This window comes from Elgaria multicarinata, chromosome 8 (genome assembly GCF_023053635.1).
Source record: "Elgaria multicarinata webbii isolate HBS135686 ecotype San Diego chromosome 8, rElgMul1.1.pri, whole genome shotgun sequence".
Classification (NCBI taxonomy): domain Eukaryota; kingdom Metazoa; phylum Chordata; class Lepidosauria; order Squamata; family Anguidae; genus Elgaria; species Elgaria multicarinata.
The window spans coordinates 33,621,744-33,640,894 of NC_086178.1; the positions used below are offsets into that span (position 1 = coordinate 33,621,744).

At 39.5% G+C, this 19,151-nt stretch overlaps 1 protein-coding gene across 2 annotated transcripts in view; it reads left to right on the forward strand.

Annotated features, from left to right (window-relative positions):
- HLTF (helicase like transcription factor) overlaps positions 1–19,151 on the forward strand; it is a 33,944-nt gene that overhangs the window by 8,488 nt on the left and 6,305 nt on the right. The window contains exons 9-20 of one of the 2 annotated variants that reach the window (XM_063132084.1): positions 450–483; positions 777–867; positions 2,861–2,937; positions 3,037–3,081; positions 3,802–3,888; positions 4,187–4,281; positions 7,852–7,995; positions 10,038–10,176; positions 12,915–13,050; positions 13,383–13,562; positions 15,387–15,511; positions 17,445–17,623. In XM_063132084.1, coding sequence (XP_062988154.1) covers positions 450–483; positions 777–867; positions 2,861–2,937; positions 3,037–3,081; positions 3,802–3,888; positions 4,187–4,281; positions 7,852–7,995; positions 10,038–10,176; positions 12,915–13,050; positions 13,383–13,562; positions 15,387–15,511; positions 17,445–17,623 — 1,332 coding nt within the window. The remainder of the gene's footprint in view (positions 1–449; positions 484–776; positions 868–2,860; positions 2,938–3,036; positions 3,082–3,801; positions 3,889–4,186; positions 4,282–7,851; positions 7,996–10,037; positions 10,177–12,914; positions 13,051–13,382; positions 13,563–15,386; positions 15,512–17,444; positions 17,624–19,151) is intronic. The other variant, XM_063132085.1, reaches the window with a different exon arrangement.

Below are 19,151 nucleotides of genomic sequence, written 5' to 3' on the forward strand. Positions count from 1 at the left end.
TATAGGATTGGAGCCTTAATTTTTCTGTGTCAGGAACCCATAATAAACACGGGCAAGTATCCTCTTCGATGAAATAAAATACCTAATGGCTAGATGACCTGGATTACTGCAAGCTTTGGACATATTGGAATCCCTGTGAACATTAGTTTTGTTTCTAAACAAAATGCATTGTGGTGATGGTTCAGGGAATGGGAAATTCCTGAACTTGAATTATAAGCTATAATTTATCTCTCTTACAACTCTTTAAAGTGACCTACTGGATAAGTAGAGGTTAGTATGCTGTCTGAATAACTTGTTTTTGAAGAGGAAGAGTTAATGGTGTACTATAAGGATTTGAGCAGGCCACTTCAAATACATTTCAACTAATTTTCTAGAAGATCTGTTAATTTTTTTCATTCAGAATTTAAAAGATTTAATCAATTTAAATATGCTTCTGTTTCTTGTTTTAGAAATGCGTTCCTGCTGTGAAAAATGACTTAAAAGGTAATTTTGTTGAAATGTATTGATCTGAGATGACAGACTTAAGTGGTTTATATCCAGATAATCAGTCATGGTTTAGCCCCATTGAACTAAATAAATTAGTCATTTATTTAGGGATAAATTAGTCATGACTTGCTTGACTCCTATTGCTTTCAGTGGGACTAGAATATGACTAACTTAGTCTGGACATGACCCAATGAAAATTAATTTGAGAGTCTTATTTTATATCAAATATCCTAATTATTCTTGTGTAGCTTGACCTCTTAATACAAATGTTTTTTTCTTCCCTTGTGAAGCATCAAAATGCAGCTTGCAGCCAAACAGTTCTAATACAGAGGAGGAAAGGGATTCTCTTCCATCTCAGTCATCTAGGTCTTGCCCTAAAAGGTATAAATCTTTAATCTGGTCTACTTTTTTTGGGTGATAACTATTTGTCGATAAATTTATTTTAAAATTATGAGATTCAGAATTAATTATTTTAACAAATTGAAATTCTCTGAGGAAGACTAGTCTATGCCCATTCCTTGTCCCATATTTCTAAACTAAGGATTGTGGCTCTCTTCCCCCCATGATTTCAGGAAAGTGAGAGGAGGCTACTTTTTGGAATAAAACAAGAAGAAGGGCCTTCTGGATGTACAAGTTTCTGGGGCTGTTGGCACACTCCGGAGGCATTCAGCAGCAAATCTGCTCTAACCCACAATTTACAGGAATGTATGCTGTGCTTGAGCAGCTTCCATTTTGTTGCATACAACCTCTGAATGTTGTGATTAGTGGTTGTCAGCTAGAAATGTGAAGGCCTGGAAACCCCCCGGAAAAATTCAGAAAAAAAGACATTTTTTTTCCAAAATATTGAAAAAAATGAAGAAAAAAGACAGATTATGGAATGATTTATTTTAGCATGATGCATAAAATGTTTAAGACAAGGTATCATATATTTACTTCTCGAAATGTTTCCTAAAAACTATGTACAGTATCAGATTATTACCATTTCTGTACACTGAAGACAAGCCAGTCCTAGGTTGCAAACTGAGACTACAACTCTCAAATGCAAGAGTAAGATGCATTTATTCCTCTAGGGGGCACTGGCATTGAAGCAGAGACTGAAACTAATAGTGATAGCTACAGCTCAGAAAATGAGTCTGATTAAATTTCATACATATTCATTGAATCTTGGTCCTCCCTTATTCTCAGTTCTTTTCATGGGAATGGGTGCTTTATGTCTGCTTGACACTGGAGGACTAGCGGAGACATTTGTTGCTAATGTTGATGGTTTCTTCTGTGTGTTTTTGTAAATTGTTTTTTGCCTGCTCCTCATAAACTGGCAAAACCAAAGAGTTTCCTTACAGTTCAGGAGCTTGTAGCTCCATTTAAAAAAAAAATTAAAAGTAAATTGAATTTGTAATAATTTTTTAAATACACTGTACTTTTAATATATCAAATGTGATAATTTGTACATAATTACATTTTATGTTCCTAAAGTAACAAAGTGACTTTCAATCTGTAAAAAGTGTTAATATTGCATTTTTTAAATTTCCCCGAAAATATTAGTTAAAACCCACCCAACAACAATGGAAAAAACAGGTTTTTTTAATGGCTTCAAAATTTTTGGAAATTTTACGTCTCTATTGTCAGCATGATTTATTTATTATATATTATATTATATTTATATATATCGCATTTACATCCTGCCTTTTTTCCTCTAAGGAACCCAAGGCAGCATACATAATCCTCCTTTCCATTTTATCCTCACAACAACAACCCTGTGAGGTAGGTTGGGCTGAGAGTCTGTGGCTGGCCCAAAGTCACGCAGTGGGTTTCCATAGCCAAGGACTAGAACCCGGATCACCTGACTCCCAGTCCAACACTTCAGGCACTACACCACACTGGCTCTCTTTATTATTTATTTATTTATTTATTTTATTTTATTTTTATACCGCCCAATAGCTGAAGCTCTCTGGGAGGTTCACAAAAATGAAAACCATTAAGAACATAATAAAACATCCAACAATCTAAAAACCGAAACACAAAATACAATATAAACCACACCATATCTAAATTGGTTCTGGAATGGTGATGATTCGTACATCATGCTGACAATAATCGATCTGGGCGATTGGAAGTTGTTTACAAAAACTGGAAGCTGCTCGCAGGTGACATGAGTTCATGGGAATTGGGGGTTAAATAGCCTATGATTTGCTACCATGATGTGTGAACTGGTCACTGTTACTTCTATTCTGACTCTGGTCATTGACTGCAAGGTTGTTGTAATCATTTCTGTTAAATGCTACTATTTTATATGCTAAAATAACTAGTCTAAAATATCTGATAAGAGTGTGTAAAATATACTGTTTGTTATTTTTTTTCTTTTTAAATGCTTTAGAAATGTGGGAAAGAAGCCGAAGTATACAGTAAGCAGTGACTCAGAAGCTGAAGAGCAGAAAGCACAAAACACAAAAAGTAAGCTTCATTTATTTTTTGGTGATGTTATTTGCTTAACATCTTCATTAATTTGCCTTTTTTGCTTACTGTGATAACGTTTTTCTCTTGTTTTCCCAGCTAAAGTGCAAAAAACGAAAGCGGCAGCAAGAAAAAGAAGGAAAGGTATGATACTTGGGCACTTATTTATTTATTTATTTTGCCCAATAGCCGAAGCTCTCTGTGGGTGGGGGACTTACCACAGTCCCCCACCCCAAGAGCCTCATGGTAACAGTAACTTAACGAGGTTTTTGAAAGCGGTGCACAATTTAATATTGTGGGATAGCAACCTTAGGTAGGTTACTTAATAACAACCAGGCTGCTTATTTATAAGAGGGTCCCTCTGTTAGAATTTTCTAGCTCTTCTCCCACCGCACTTCCAGTGCAATTGAATCAGGAGTAGCCTAAAACTAGGAAGAATAATCTTTTATCTGTACACCAGGGATGGGGAACCTCTTTCAGCGTGAGGGTTAAATTCAATTTGAAAGGAATTCTTGGGGGCTGCATTCCTGTGGTGGGTGGGCCCCGGTCCTCTGGGAAAGCCCTGCAGGCTTGGATTGGGATCTCAGGGCTGAACTTGACCCCTGCGCAATTAACCCATAAAACTCTGCCTTACATGTTAATTCCAGTGGATAAACCTTTTTTTGTGTGTGTGGCAATTTTAGCTTATACCAAGAAGGCAATGTCTCGGTGTTATGTGCACAAGCACTTATAGGACAGAATAACTTCTAAGCGGACTTAAAATAACTGCGTTCTAACTTTAATTACCTGTTTAAATAAAATTAGGCAAAATTCTCAGAGAAACTATTTCACAAATATTTGTTCTGAAACATCTTACCTTGATAGCAGCTTCTTCAGACATTCAGGAAGATACAACATTTGCTTCTGCTCTTGAGGAACCGGCTGTTTCTTCAAAAAAGGCAAAGAAAAAAGGTATCCAGGCATTATTAAATTGTTGTTCTTACTGTGCAGCTCCAAGTGAAATGCTTTATAGTACACTGATTTAGCATCCCAAAAATTAGGGAGGAAGACAGCTGAAACTTGAAGCAATGGAACTATGTGAAAGTATTGAATTCTCATGTGGGTGGGGTGAGGGGAACCTTGAAAGCATATGCTTAGGAGTAGAAATGTTAGTATATAGTTGTTCCTTGGTTGGATACCCCTAAAAAGGGCTACATGGATTTATGGCCATGCAGTTACATTGCTAATTGTGTTTTTCCTTACCTCCAAGGTGTTGCAACTGTACAGCATAAGCAAAGTGAAGATGACAAGAATCTAAGAGCAACATTGATCATTTGTCCGCTTTCAGTCCTAAGCAACTGGATTGTAGGTTTGAAATTGAAATAATTCTTCTTTCTAGTGTTGGGCACACTGTAACTCAATAGCTGAACCTGTTTTTTCTACTTTGAAAAAACAACAGCACTGTTCTAGTTAAATCAATCAGTGTTCTGTGGAACCCATCGGTTCTGCAAGCATCCCTATGTATTCTAAAATTTTACAACCTCCTGCTTTGAGCACTTAACTTACCTCTTGCTCTGATCAGTCACTCCTATTAATTAAGAGTTTTTAACTTTGTATTTTTTATTTTGGAAAGGGGCAAGGAGAAGGGGTTGTGGTTTTGCAGGCTATCCCAACGCATGATAAGGCGAGGTGGGCAACATGCAGGCTCCCTGGGGCATTTTTGCGGTCTCTGCCCCCCACTACTGCTGCTAAACTTGTGGAAGTACTAAACCCCTGGTAATTTTGTTGTAAAATGAGGTGTGCAGAGAGCATCCACCTTGTTTAAAGCAAGGGGGGAATTTGCAATTTTGGTAGCGGAAGTGCAGCCCCTGGTGGGTTTGGGGTAGGGGGAAATTGGCCCCCAGAAGTTGCCAGATGAAAACCACTGAAAGCAAATGGATAATAACTACTGAAGCAAATTTTCAACTTGCATGCAAGAAAAAAAATGAAATGGTAGTGAGGATAGTGCCAATCATTTGTCATATGCTTGGATCCAGAAGTGCCTTGTACAAGTGGAAAGGGTTTTCGCTTACACAGGGTGGCAATGCCTGGTGTCCCCCCCCCCCCCCATTTCCCCCTGCCAACTGCAGCTCCCCATTCTTTTCTGGAAGATACAGCAACACTCAGGAGCAGCTTTTAGGACGGGGTGGGGAGTAGGGGAATTTGAAGGAAACTGCGGCCTCTGCTTTGTGCGAGTGGAAGTCCTTTCTGCTTTCACAAGGCACCTTTCGGATCCAAACCACAAAGACTGCTGTCCCAGTGAAGTAATTATTGCATTCTACCCAGGCACAACCCAGGCATGACTTCATCGTATATCTATAAGGGAGGAAATAGCATTGACCAGTGAAGTGGCATTGAAGTTTCAAATAGCTGCTGTAGTTATCTTATATTTAGGCCAATGAGAACCTGGAGAACACAAATCAGAAGTAATCTGGCTCCTGGAAAGGAATCTGACCTTATAGTCCTGGGCATTGCAGCCTCTCCCAGCCTGCAAGTATAAACCAAAGAACAGACATTGTGGGGGGAAATTAGTGTAATTTGGAATAGTTCAGGGAAGACGCTAAATAAACTTAAAGGGATTTATTTAAAGGAGTACAGAGTAATATATAAAGTGTCATTAGCACTGGAATAAGCACTTCTAACTAGTTGCTATTTTATTAGGCAGAAGATGCAAACTTTTCTTAGTTACTTTTTAAATAAATGTTAGGAATTCTATTCCAAAGCCAAATTAATTGGAGCAAGTACTTTGACCAACGCACAAGAATACCTCTAGTTCGTGGGGCATCCATGTAGTTTTCAGTTGTACAGAAGCAAGTGAAACTCTAAACTCCTGGAGCCCAAAACAGTCACAGGACCAGCTTCCCTTCATTCATTTAGTGTAACAAAGCTGGGGAATTGCCACAAATTCCAGATGTTTTAAGTGCAATGCTAGCAATTCCTATGGAATTTCAACTTGCGCAACTCACAGGTCTAGAGAAAGTTAGGGTTGGATGTAAAAGTCAATAAGCACCATCACTAGAGATGAGCATATAAGGTGAACAAAATCAGATGTTTATTAATGGAATTATTTACATATGAAAGGCAGAGATTGCTTAGATGTACAGGTTAAATATGCTTAGTTACCATTCCTAATAGATAAGGTAGTCTTAAGCAGCTAACTAAGCTCTTAATAGTTTCTGCCTTAGACTTCCCGAATCTTCACCCCAGCTAATTGCTCACAACCACAAACAGACGATGTCTAGAAGTGTGCCTTGGCTCCTCTTGCTGGTTCTGGCTTCTAGGATGATTTTGATGTTTCGGTGGCTACTTGCTGAAGTTTCCTCTGGTCGTACTTTTGCTCGAAGCCTTCTGGTGTTTGGCTCTACTGCTTACTTGAAGCTTCACCACAATCTTGCAGCCTGGCTTCCTGGTCTCCTTAGCTATTACTTCTGATCTTCAGCTCCTTTCCCAGCTCTGAGCATTGCTCTATTCAACCACCGGCTCTGGTCTTCAGGTCCTTTTCCAACAAACAGCTGTCAACCATAACTGAATTTTTACAAACTTTTTAAAATCGAATTTTTAAAAATCACCTGGCCAGAACCTCTGACCAATCATGTTCTTGCCCTCTGTCAGGGCCCTCATCTACTGGTTTTCATTTAGTGATGCATCATAGGTTCTTTATGGACCTTCTAACCACCAGTCAAATGTATTGAGTCCTTGACGAATCCAAAATCTGCCTGGAACCTATATAAACAAAGGTAGCTTCTCACCCCAGTCATTTTCAAGCTGTCAGCTTGAAACATTAAGTCAATAATAACTGTCATGCCCAATACACAGTAGCAAATCCAGGCTTATGGCCTACGTGGTTATATTAGAACCTCATTCAGAAGTTACTTGCAAAATATAAACATTTATAAACCATAAACATAAAATACAGGGTTTCTTCACACTTCCATATAAAAGTTACCGTAAAGAAGGAAGGATTTTTCAGTACATGGTTATGAATACCTGAGGGCCGTCAGATAAAAGCGTTCTTCTTGGTTTTAGCAATCTGCATTTTCAGTGCTGATAGATCTGCTTGAGCCAAGAAGAGGCTTAAATGTGTATTTTTGTTATGGAAGGTGGCTTTGGCTTTGTTTTGGAGAAATGCAGACTTAATAAAGGAACAAGCTTAATTTATATCATAGCACATATAGTATATTACTGTCCTACCTGTTATCTGAACATAATTTTCATATGAAAATTTAAGATTAGAGATGCTAAATATGGATTAAAATGGATTCCATTCACGAGTATCTAAGTGCTGACGGTTGCTTTTAAAATAGTCTGTTTAATCTCATTCGTGACAATCTGAGATCTAAAATTTAAAGGATACAAAATTAAAACCCATTGTGTCTTAATCTGAATCTCCAAAAAGAAGAGACTAACGTTAAAAGAGAAGTAACAGGAAGAGTAGAACTGTAATGTGACTTAAATATTCTTAATTGATTTATAGCAAGGTGGGCAACCTGGCATCTGCCTGATGTTCCCACCATCCATGAACACTGGCCTTGCTGGTTCGGGCTTATGGTCTAAACATTTGGAGGATGCCATGTTGTCTGTCCTGCCCCCACCCCCCGGGCCCAATTTGCAGTGTAATGCTATATGTGCCTATTCAGAAATAGTTACAGCTAAAATTGTACACTTTCAAATTCTGATTATGCCTTCAACCTTGACATTACTTGAATTTCTGTATGTTTTCAGTGAACAACTTTCATGCTTGCAAAAATGAATTTGGCTTAAGAAAGTAGTAACTCTTAAATCTTAAGTTTTTCTACGAGCAACAGTAGTATAGCTAGGCTTAAAAAAGAAATTACAGATGACAATAATTATTGAGATACCAATTAATCATAAAGTTGCTGTGAAATTTCATTTCAGGACCAGTTTGAGCAACATGTCGATCCAGGTGTTCAGTTGAACACTTACGTGTATTATGGCTCAGAGCGCAGCAAAGATCCAGCAATGCTTTCAAGACAGGATGTTGTATTAACAACGTACAATGTTTTAGCTACTGACTATGGAGTAAGTATAGTGACAAGTTGCAACAAGATAGTAGCATCTTTCTTTTAGAAAGGAAAAAAGTAGTTTATAGCTAATTAAAATTAGACTTTAGTTCAGAAATTGGATCTAGTACAGTGTTGAACGTTTCTTCTTCAAACCAGTACCAGGGTTTCCATAGCATTACTTTTTTGTTTGTTTAAAACATCTGTATCCTGCAAAACTGTATAGTTCTCTGAGGCTGTTCAGAACAAGTAATTAAACAATATGAATTAGGCCATCCTCTTGTGGAAAGCTTCTCCCAACATGACTGCCAGCTGTCATCTAGTATCCTTTCCATTGACCTACCCTCCCTGAAATAACCTGGCAGCAGATAACAGTTTTGGGGTGAGCATCCTTCATTAGGCCACAGATCTAAGCATGACCCCAGCTTCTGCCTGTCTCCACAATGACAGAAAGGGCTAGGACAGTGATGGGGAACATGTGGCATTCCAGATGTTGTTGGACTGCAACTCCTATCATCTCTCTCTGTTGGCTATGCTGGATACTGCTGATGAAAGTTATAGGTGATACATAATCTGGAGGGCTGCACATTCCCCACCACTGGGCTATGGGGATGAATTGTCTACTATCTTTACTCCAGCCCCAATGTTCTGTTTGCTAATGGTTTCGATGCTTTTGTCCTGAGACAGTTTAGTGTTTTATACCTGCATTGTTCATTAGACTATAAAAGTTTAGGTACTATATGATACCATGATACTGTAGCTTTGGAGTCTTGATCCACTTTGCATTAAGTATGTAAATGACTCTAATGGATGGCTTGGAAATAACTCAGATGTTATTCCGAGACAGCTGTTATGGAAAGAATAGTCAAATGCATGACATTCCTTACCCTGGGAGCCCTTGAAGTTGGCTTTAAGGATTTATTTATTTGTTTATTTCATTTTTATATCGCTCCATAGCCGTTGCTCTCTGGATGGTTTACAGGGCAACAGGAAAATGTACCTTGGTTTTTGCACTTAGAGCATGAAAATTATGTCAGTTCTGATAATTACTTTATACCTCCTTTTGATAGCACTGTTTTCTGATGTTGAGTGAAAATTGATCTTGACAAATGTAGACTGCATGCGATTTAAAACAGCTTCAGCAGTGCAACTAGTATAAGCACCTGTACATGAGGGTTAAACGTATGTTATATTCTTCTCAAGTAATAGTCTTTTGCAGCAGCCTTAAGTACAGAGCCTCGTGTGGCACAGAGTGGTAAGCAGCAGCTACTGCAGCCGAAACTCTCCCCACGGCCTGAGTTCGATCCCAGCGGAAGCTGGTTCTCAGGCAGCCGGCTCAGGTCGACTCAGCCTTCCATCCTTCCGAGGTCGGTAAAATGAGTACCCAGCTAGCTGGGGGAAAGGTAACTGCGACTGGGGAAGGCAATGGCAAACCACCCCACTACAAAAAGTCTGCCAAGAAAACGTCAGCGAAAGCAGGCGTACCTCTAGGAGTCAGCAATGATTCAAGTGCTTGCACGAGAGGTTCCTTTCCTAAGTACAGGTGCTGTTTGTAGTATGAGGAGTGATTTGCAGGGTTTAAAGACCATATGGGTTGTGGGAGAGGATACAGCTCAGGCTGGGTAATACCAGGGACCGTATACTGAGTGGTGATGCTCTTTCCGGTGACTGTGACCTTTGAGCAAAACAAGCTGCTTCTAGAATCTTGCCTTAATTGGGCTATTAATTGGGTTTATATTTTTGTATAGTTTTGTATTGCATTATCATACCTGGTTTTATTTTATGGTTTTATATTATGCTGTCTTATTTGTATAATAGTTTTATATTATGCTATCATACTGTATTTTTAGGGTTTTAATCTTTGTTAACTGCCCAGGGAGCTTTGGCTTTTGGGTGGTATAGAAGTGTAAGAAATGAAATGAAATGGAGGCGTGTGTGTGTGTGTGTGTGTGAAAGAGTGCATCTTTGACCTAATATGTTGTGTTGTGAAAGAGTGCATGTTCTACCCTGTGTCTATTTTAATTTTGTTGAAATAGTACATTCATTTTTATTTTATTCAAGGCCAAAGGTAATAGTCCTTTACACAAAATAAAGTGGCTGAGGGTGGTGTTGGATGAAGGACACACAGTACGAAATCCAAATGCTCAACAAACAAAAGCTGTCTTAGACTTAAATTCGCAGAGAAGATGGATTCTGACAGGTATTTATGCCATAAATTGCAGTGCTTTAGAATTATGAGAATGGTTGTGATCAATTATGTGTGTTTTAACATCCCATCGATTTCAGTAGGACTTGTGTACGTATATCAGGACTGCAATGTGGTGTTATGCCTCTTATTTTGCTTTGCGCTCTGTAAAATTGATTTAATTAGGATTGTAGTTTACTACTTGTTTGGGGCAAGTATCCATTACAAACAGTCTCTCTCCCTTCCCTTCCCTTCCCTCCAGAGAGCACCTGAGTAGCAAATGGCAGTCTAGGGAATGGAGCAGTTGTGTGCTATAAGGGATACAAGAATAGCTCTGCATTCTGTATGAAGCTAGCCAGTATGAAGTGGCCAAAACCAGTGTCCTGATACCCATCGCAGTGCTGCTTCTCTTTTTGTGGCTGCCTAAAGTTGCTCAGTGGGCAATACAACTGACCTTGCTGCAAATCATGTCTGTAGCATAATGCAGTCACTCATTTGGGTACTGACAAATGCAAACTGTCAGGTATGCTTTAGGGTGGATTCCCCAACCTGAGCGTGAGGTTTGATTAGATGGCCTTGTAGGCCCCTTCCAACTCTACTATTCTATGATTCTATCTCTGTGGGAGCAGCTGCCTTTGCTACATCTCTCTGGCACTGTGTTGTAGTTTTCTGATCTTAAATGTCATCTGTTTCAAATTTTAAAAAGTGTTAGCATGCCACAATAGATACAGAAATGGCCATTCCGGGTTTGGTGTAGGAGGCACCCAACTCGCTGTTTTTCCTGGATGATGAGAGTCTTTGCCCATTGCTTCTGTCACACCAAACCAGGAGGAGCCTTTATAGTCAGTGACGAATGTTCTGATTTCTGTTCTGGACAGTACATCTGCTAATCAAGCAGTATGATCTGTGAACTGATGGTGTTCGCTGCTTAGTTTTAAAGGACGTCTGGGATCAAACCCTACACTCAGATTAAGGAAAGCATCTCTCCCAGGATAACAATTGATATTAAAGTCATTGGGCTTTAAACATTCACTTAATACTCATGTGTGGTAGTGAATAGCATGAAGAGAGCACTTAAGCGAAGGTTCTGGGCCCAGTCGCACTACTGGTCTACGACTAGAACTCCATGCAGGAGATTTTTATAGTACAATGTGTCTTGTATGGAGCTTGAGTGCTCATGCTGGTACTTCTATAGAGGCACAGTAGCAGTGTACAAGCGGCCTTCTTGCAGAAATGGTTGGCTAGGCATACGCGTTCTTAACCGTTATAGCAGGAATTGGTGTAATTGAGAAGTTTCCTCGTATTTAAGTTGCTGCCAGTGCATGATACGATTCGGAAAGCCTCAAAATGAATCTTGCATCTGGCTTGAAAGAATATGCTTGCTGGATTGTCTTATGTGTTGGGCTGTGGGGAACTACATTATTGATTGATTTATAATAGTTATTAAAACTCACATTAATATTAAAACGTCAATACAGTATGTGAGGAAAGGCATTAATGCATTTTAAGCATAACCCCCAGGCTGTAGAACTTGCGAAGTATGCCTGTACCTGGCCAAAGATGTTTCAGAAGCAAACCAAAGTAGATGCCAAAACTACTACATTTCATGGCAGAGAGATGTTATGATTTCCAAGCAGGTGCTGCTTTTAAGAAATCATTTTTAATTGATGAAATAAAATCCTCAGGAGCCATCTCCAGAATGTTTTAATCCAAACCATATTGATAATACTGCATTGGAACTGGATGGGTTTTTTTTTTGCTTGCAACCTGCCTATCATTCCCGGCCATGCTCCTCTCTCTAAATGTAACTTTATGGGAAACTTATAAATGTTTAAAATATGTGAGTGGTTTCAAATAAACTTGTCTGGGGAACTGAATGCTATCATACAACTAACTTTTGAGGGATAATTTAGTGATTCTGTTGTAGGACATTGTTAATTTCCCATAATAATTCAAGCTGACAATTACCTGGTTCACACATAATAACATCTCAACCTGGACACTCTGACCAGGTTCGCATGATCAGCAAGGAAAAGAAGCCTTGGTAGCTTCTTTTCCCCAACCTACGCATGTCAATCACATGCCCACTATTTCTCTAATTACTCTTGCTGGGCACGGGTTGCTGTGTCATCTGAGCCTGGCAAGATGTGCATCTGGGGTGGCTTCAAAATTGCCATGCAACTTATGGTTTGTTCTAGGGTTCCAGGGTGTTTTGGAAAGCACCCTTGCCGAGTTCAGATGACACAGCAACCAGTGAGGGTAATTAGGGAAATGATATGGCATGCAACTGGCAAGCGTGGAGTGGGGGGAAAGAAAACACCGTGGCTTCTTTTCCTTTGCCAATCATGTGAACCTGCTCTCTGGGTTGTTTAGAGGTTTAAGAACCCAGAGTCAATCCATGGTTTGTTGTTGGGTTAACTCTGGGTTGTTTAGCACCTAAACAACCCAGAGTGCCTGGGTTCAGAAATCATGCTCACAACCTATGAACAGGTTGATAGGTTGTTAATTGAAAACAGAAATTCAAACCACTCCTGTTCACTTCACACCAATTTGAGGTTAACTAACCCACAAATTGGTGTTACGTGTGAACCGGGTAATTTTGTTACACACTTGAAAGCTTATACTTAGGCAAGTTTTAGTATCCTTGTACATGGGATCCTTTTTGTTGGCCCAGTCTTGAGTTCTGTTTTTGAGTGTGTTGCATGAGGTATAATGTGTGGCATGCTTCTGTTTCATTCCCATCCTCCTTTTAGGTACACCTATTCAGAATTCCTTAAAGGATCTGTGGTCTCTTCTTTCCTTTTTAAAGCTGAAGCCTTTTACAGATAGAGAGTGGTGGCACAGAACAATCCAGCGTCCTGTCACTATGGGAGATCAAGGAGGACTTAAGTATGGACTCTTTCTAATACGTTCTGGATAAATATATTCCATAAAGACCACTGCATAGGTTATATAAAAAATGTATTATGTATTTAATTTCTTAGTCACCTTTCTCTTAAAGACCAAGGCAATTTACATAGTGATTAAAACAGACAAAATATACAATTTCATTAAAAGACCAAAACATAATAAAAGTGTGAAGAATATAGATGCCTTTTCAAAATCTTTTTAATAGAGTGATTTGCAGCTTTGGTGTACAAGATTTAGCCACAGAGCTGAGATATAAAATGCGTCTTTTATTAACATTGTTTGCCTCATATCTGCTTCCTCTGTTTTGCTAGGCGTTTACAATCCCTGATTAAGAGCATTACACTTCGAAGAACTAAAACAAGCAAAGTTAAAGGGAAGCCAGTTTTGAAGCTCCCAGAACGCAAAGTATTTATTCAGCATATTACACTTACAGATGAAGAGCGCCTAATCTATCACTCTGTGAAAGATGAAAGCATAGCTGCTATTAGCAGGTAAATAGTGCCAACTCTTAAGTGGGAAAAGACTCCATTAGGTCTCATTTAGTTGTTTGATTTATGAAAACCTCTTTATCCAGCTGTCTTACAGTGCAGTTGTCTACATCTCCTTCAGAAGTAAGCCCCATTGAAATCAATGGTACTTACTTCCAGGTAAGGGTGTATAAGATTGCTGCTGTAGTATATTCTGTTCCAAAAACAACTTCTGTAGAATGCAATATTATAGTGTAAAATTGAAAATTGTTCTGTAAAATTTGAGCAATTCCTGTTTTCAGTAGTTAACATGTTAGTTGTTTGTCTAGTTGCAATTTGAATAGTACTTACTGAAATGTTCAGGGTATTTTATCTTCTAAGAGGTGAGAGTCAGATTAATATTCATGAAAAGAACATGAATTATCAAGAGGAAAGCAGGGTGGTGGAGGATACAGTAACATTTACCAGTGCTCAGTTACTGTTTGGTCTGTTGTAAGTGGACACAAAAAAATTCTGCCTTGTTAGGAAGTTTGCTGTTTTCGAAACAAGACACAAGGTTTTAACCAACAAATATAGTTGAATGTTAGATGGCTACAAAGTGTTCTGGATTTTTTGAGAAACAAACACAGTTTACAATTCTAGTCCCGGGATCATGTGGAGTCTGAGAATGCATAGCAGAATTTCCAGTGACTTCAGCCATTCAGGATTGTGCCTTTCTATTAGTACTATAGGCTGTATCTCTATTGCAGTCTTTAATTCATATTTAGAACAGATATTATTGTAATTGTTGTTCTATGGGCACATAATGTAAAACGCTTTGAGTGGGTTTATTGTGCTGTGCTTCGGTTCTGTTTGCCAGGGAAAATAGCAGGCTGTAATTGATTACTACGTAATTTCATTAGCCTCTCTCCTGTGTGCACCAAAGATTGTGTGCATGTGCCCATGCATTTCTGCTTTTTGCTGGTGCAGGAGCAAAACTTTATATCCAATTTGTCGGTCCGTTATGGAGGCTGAAATGAAATGGGTGGGTGTGACAAAACAGATGCACACAGCTAATACTGACTACCACATTAATATTCTGGTTAGTAGTTAGATAAGCCAGAGTTTCTCAGTTTGGATAGAATGGGAAATGTAGTTCATAAAGATTCCATTAAGGTGAGGGTGGGAGAACTGAATTTCCCTCCGCCAGGGAAATTTCAGGTGCCAGGTTCAAGGCCGGCTTCTCCAGGCAGAGAAAGGAAGGAACCCTCCCTCCACGAGAAGGTTGAAGACAGCGGTCATGGCCAGACCTGCTGAAGTCCTCGTCCCACTCATCCCCTTTTTGCCTTTCTCTGTGCTGAGAAAGGCTTGGAAAAAGGGACTTGGCTGGCACTGCGAAGAGTGGCTCCTCCTCCCAGCACTGGCCAAGTCTCCAACTTTGTGCAATGCACATCACCACGAGACTGGTACATGCTGTATGAACAGACTTGGCCATTGCTGGGAAGAGCAACTGCTCCTCTCAGTGCCGGCACGTGTTGTCCCCATGGGAGCAGAGTGCCCCACACAAACTGGCATGGCTAGACACTCCTCCCAGTGCTGGTTAAATCCCTCACAGCCCCACTGTTAGGAGGGGAGGTGGTGCACAGAGGAATCCCCGCTGCTGTCTTCAATCTCCCATAGGAGACAATGGGATTTCTCTGGGGAGGGGGGGATTTTTCTAGGATGGGTGGGGTGTTGGGTGGTGGAGGGCAATGGATAAGTCAATAAACCATCAGAACTTGGCTAGTCTTTGGGAAATTTGTGGATTACAGGTCAAATGTTCAAGCTGAAACATTTTTGCTTCACTTTACTGTCAAAATTATTCTTCAGGTACTTCAGTGAGGGAACTGTTTTGACCCACTATGCAGATGTTCTTGGTGCTTTGCTCCGATTGAGACAGTTGTGCTGTCACCCACGTCTCTGTACAAGTGCATCTTCATCCAACTGTGAAGAAGGTTAGTACCTTCATGTCCTTTTAAAAAATGTAGTAGACCTTTAGTCTAAGCTGCTGAGACATACAGATGAAATTGTATGTTTGCTGTCAGATTTGTTGTCTCGTTCTTAATATTCATGGTCCATGAAAAGGTCCCCCATTCATTCTTACCAGTGTGCATCCTGATTGCACTTTCTAAGTTTGAAATATTAATGTCCCCAATAGACACTTTGCCTGGTAAATTGCTGGCTTAACAAAGGGCAGCTTAACTGCATTGCAATGCCTAAAAGTCCTTGCTGCATGTACATCACAAGTCTTACTCCTTCCTGAATTAGAATCTGTGCTTCTCATATCCCTCTCCTTCTGATGGCTTTGAAAGTCGTACATTTTACACTGACAACAAATGCAAAAAACTACTTGTTTTGAGGCCTGAAAATTAATCTAAATTTGTTTCAGAGATAGTCACCAGTGAGGCTGCTGTTTGTGGGCTACATAGTAAATCTGCTGTCTAAGCTGTTCCCTACTTTTAACTTTTGCCATGTGTATGAGGCATCTTTTTTCCCCTTTAAAGTTGCATTGTAATGCTATCCATGATCTGAGACCACTTTAGTGTGTGGTGCATAGTGTCAGAAGGAGTTTTTGGGAAACTATATTTTGGTGTCTTTGCTCTTTAAAAAGAAAAAAGTAATTCCACTTCTAAACCAGGGGTAGGCAACTATCTGGACCTGTGGGCACATTTGGTAAAATGGCTGCCATGGGAGGTGTGGCTAATCACAAAGAACAAGTAATGTGCCCAAAATATATATAGTACCAGGCAGGGGTGTGCTCTGAGTCTCAAGACACTTAGCCACTTCTTTGAATCACAGTTTTCAGCACCAACAGAAATCTATTTCAAAGAAAGCGAACTTTTTCTCCATCTACCCTGCCAGTCAACGAATTTCTCCCATATAACTTTTTCTCACCCCGGCTCACACCCTTCCACATGCACGCATGCACACACCACAACATTATCCATTTTCCATCCTTTCACACATGCATGCGCTCACCTCATGTGCATATATACACATGTCCCTTGTCCTCTTCACTGCTAGTACATGAAAAACCACACTCACTCTTTTTTCAGGATCCCATCAAAATCCCCCCTAAACAACCCTTTCTGGCTTCTTCTGCTGCTTGGTACACCCCTTCCTCATTCCTTGCTGGCTTATCACTGCCCTCCCTAATCCTCCACCCACTTCCAATAGCACCATGCTTCTCTCTTTAATCCCCCCCCAGCTTAACAGACAGAAGTGACAGGAAACCACCTTCTTTTTCCTTGGGGGCCGAGAAAGGTGTCTGGGGTGCATTGGTGTTCATAGGCACCATGTTGCCTATCCCTGCTGTAAACTATCCCTGCAATGGAACTCTTTACTCCTATCTTTAAATGGTAATGTCTTACAAGCGTTTAAGTACAGTTGGTGAGTATATTGTCTTCATTCAGAAATGTCTCCTTCTATTTAGCAAAATGAAGTGCAGAGTGCCAACAGAAATGGAGCTAAAGTGTGGCTACTGTGAAATGAGAGGGAGGTATTGGCATACTAAAGAGCACATTAAGAGTTGCAAAAGTAGATAAATAAATCTAAGAAACAAAACCAAGAGGCAACCCGCCCTGCCAGTCAGTGCAATGAGGGGACTGACCATGAACAGTAGCTGTGGAATGGTGTCACTTGGAAAAGAAAAATGGAAAACTGGGGTTGGGGATGAAATGGCCCACTGGACAGGGCGTGGTTAGCAGGCATATTCAACAGAATCAATCGTATTAGGAGGTGAAATATATTACAAACCTTTTTTTGCAGGTCCTCACTGATTTTCTTAAATGCTCTATTTTAGTATTATCTTGCATTGTGGTATTTTATAACTTATTTTTGTACATAGCTAATTGTCGAAGTGTGTTACATTTCATTACATATGGGCAGATAATAGTACTCCTGAAGAACTGCGTGAGAAATTAATAGAGAAGATGAAGTTAATTCTAAGCTCTGGATCAGATGAAGAATGTGCTATTTGCTTAGAGTCCCTAAATGTTCCTGTGATAACACATTGTGCTCACGTGTACTGCAAACCATGTATCTGTGAAGTCATTCAAAGGGAGAAGGTTAGTTACTACCTTAATTCAACTATACTGGGTTATTATGAAGTGATATGTATTACTCCTGGGTGATTGGAGGGTACTTGGCCTATTGTGTTTATAAAATTCTCTTCATATGCACATATATGATTAATTCTCTTTATATGCACTTTGAGTTTCTTGCTGCCATAAACATAGTCTCATCTGCTGAAGTTTTTTGAGTGCACATTGAACTGCATCAAATTCCCTTACCTTTGCTTTTCATTAACGTTCAGTGTACCATTGTGTGTGTGTTATACGCTGTGCCCTCACATTCATTGTAAACTTTATATGGTTGATATTCTACAGTATCAACCACAGAAAGTATCAACAATTAGCTTGGTTTTAGGTAGTATACTGTAGCTTTACAGTTTGTTATCTAGAAAAAACAAAGCTGACACTAGTTGAGTCTCAATTTAAATAGTTCAGTGACACTTATTTATTCCTCAGTAAAAACAAAAGGCTTCTGTTCAGCTGGTACATAAGTCTATTCTGTAGAGCTCATCAATTAACCCAGAAATCTGAAAAGAAGTATTCACTGGTGGACCAATTACTGCTTCTCCACATGAATCCAGTCAAGACCAACACAATTAAAATATTGCTAGTGAGCCAAAACCCCTCTAGAAAGAAAGGGAAACCGATCCTGACGTCACCTGTCTTCTGCAGGATAAAACTTCCTATAACTACTTGGGAGAGATGCCTACACATACATAAGGAGTTCATTCTTCAATTCTACTAGTGCTAATCAATACATATTCTCAGGTGAAACTTACCTTTTCCATTAGTGAAACTCTAGCTCTATGCAGATGGTGTTGTCAAGTACAACAAACACAAAGGGTTGGGAAGGGAGGATAGACTTCTATCCATGGAAGTGTCCCGTGCTATTTAGAACATTGGGCAATCAGTTCTATAGTATGCAGGGAGCCTGCAAGAGTAAAATAAAAAAAAGCTCCCTGTCTCAGAAGTTATCCCTCAACAAGGGGAGGGGGGGAGTAGCGTGATCATCCCCACTTTCCCCTCTTGTGTGTTAATTGTACTCAGAAGACTGCCTTCATTCCTAGGTAGAGTGAAGAACTGTTAACACTTGAAATAATAAACAGCAGCCTACTCACAAAACATTCTGCTGTGGATGATTGTTATGTTTCAATATTAATGAAAGAAAGAAATAGATTCCAGTTAAAGGATAATGAGTCCCGCAGCTTTGTTATGCATACTGTGAGCCAAACAACTTGTTATACCATTTGCACTTCTAAAAGTGTGCTTAAACTGGGCACTTTAATTTGCCAGGACTCTGACCCAGAGTACGTTATGAAGTTTAATCTTTTTATTATTTCCAAACACCAATAAATAAAAAACACTACAGAGCAAAAAACAAAACAAAAACGAACAAACAAAAAACACAAAAATAAAATGTTCTTCCAATATTCTCCCCAGCAAAAATATGTAACAATGTTGTTATTTTTTTTTCTTACTCTATCACTGTCAAATCCAAATCTCTAATTTCTCTCTTAACATT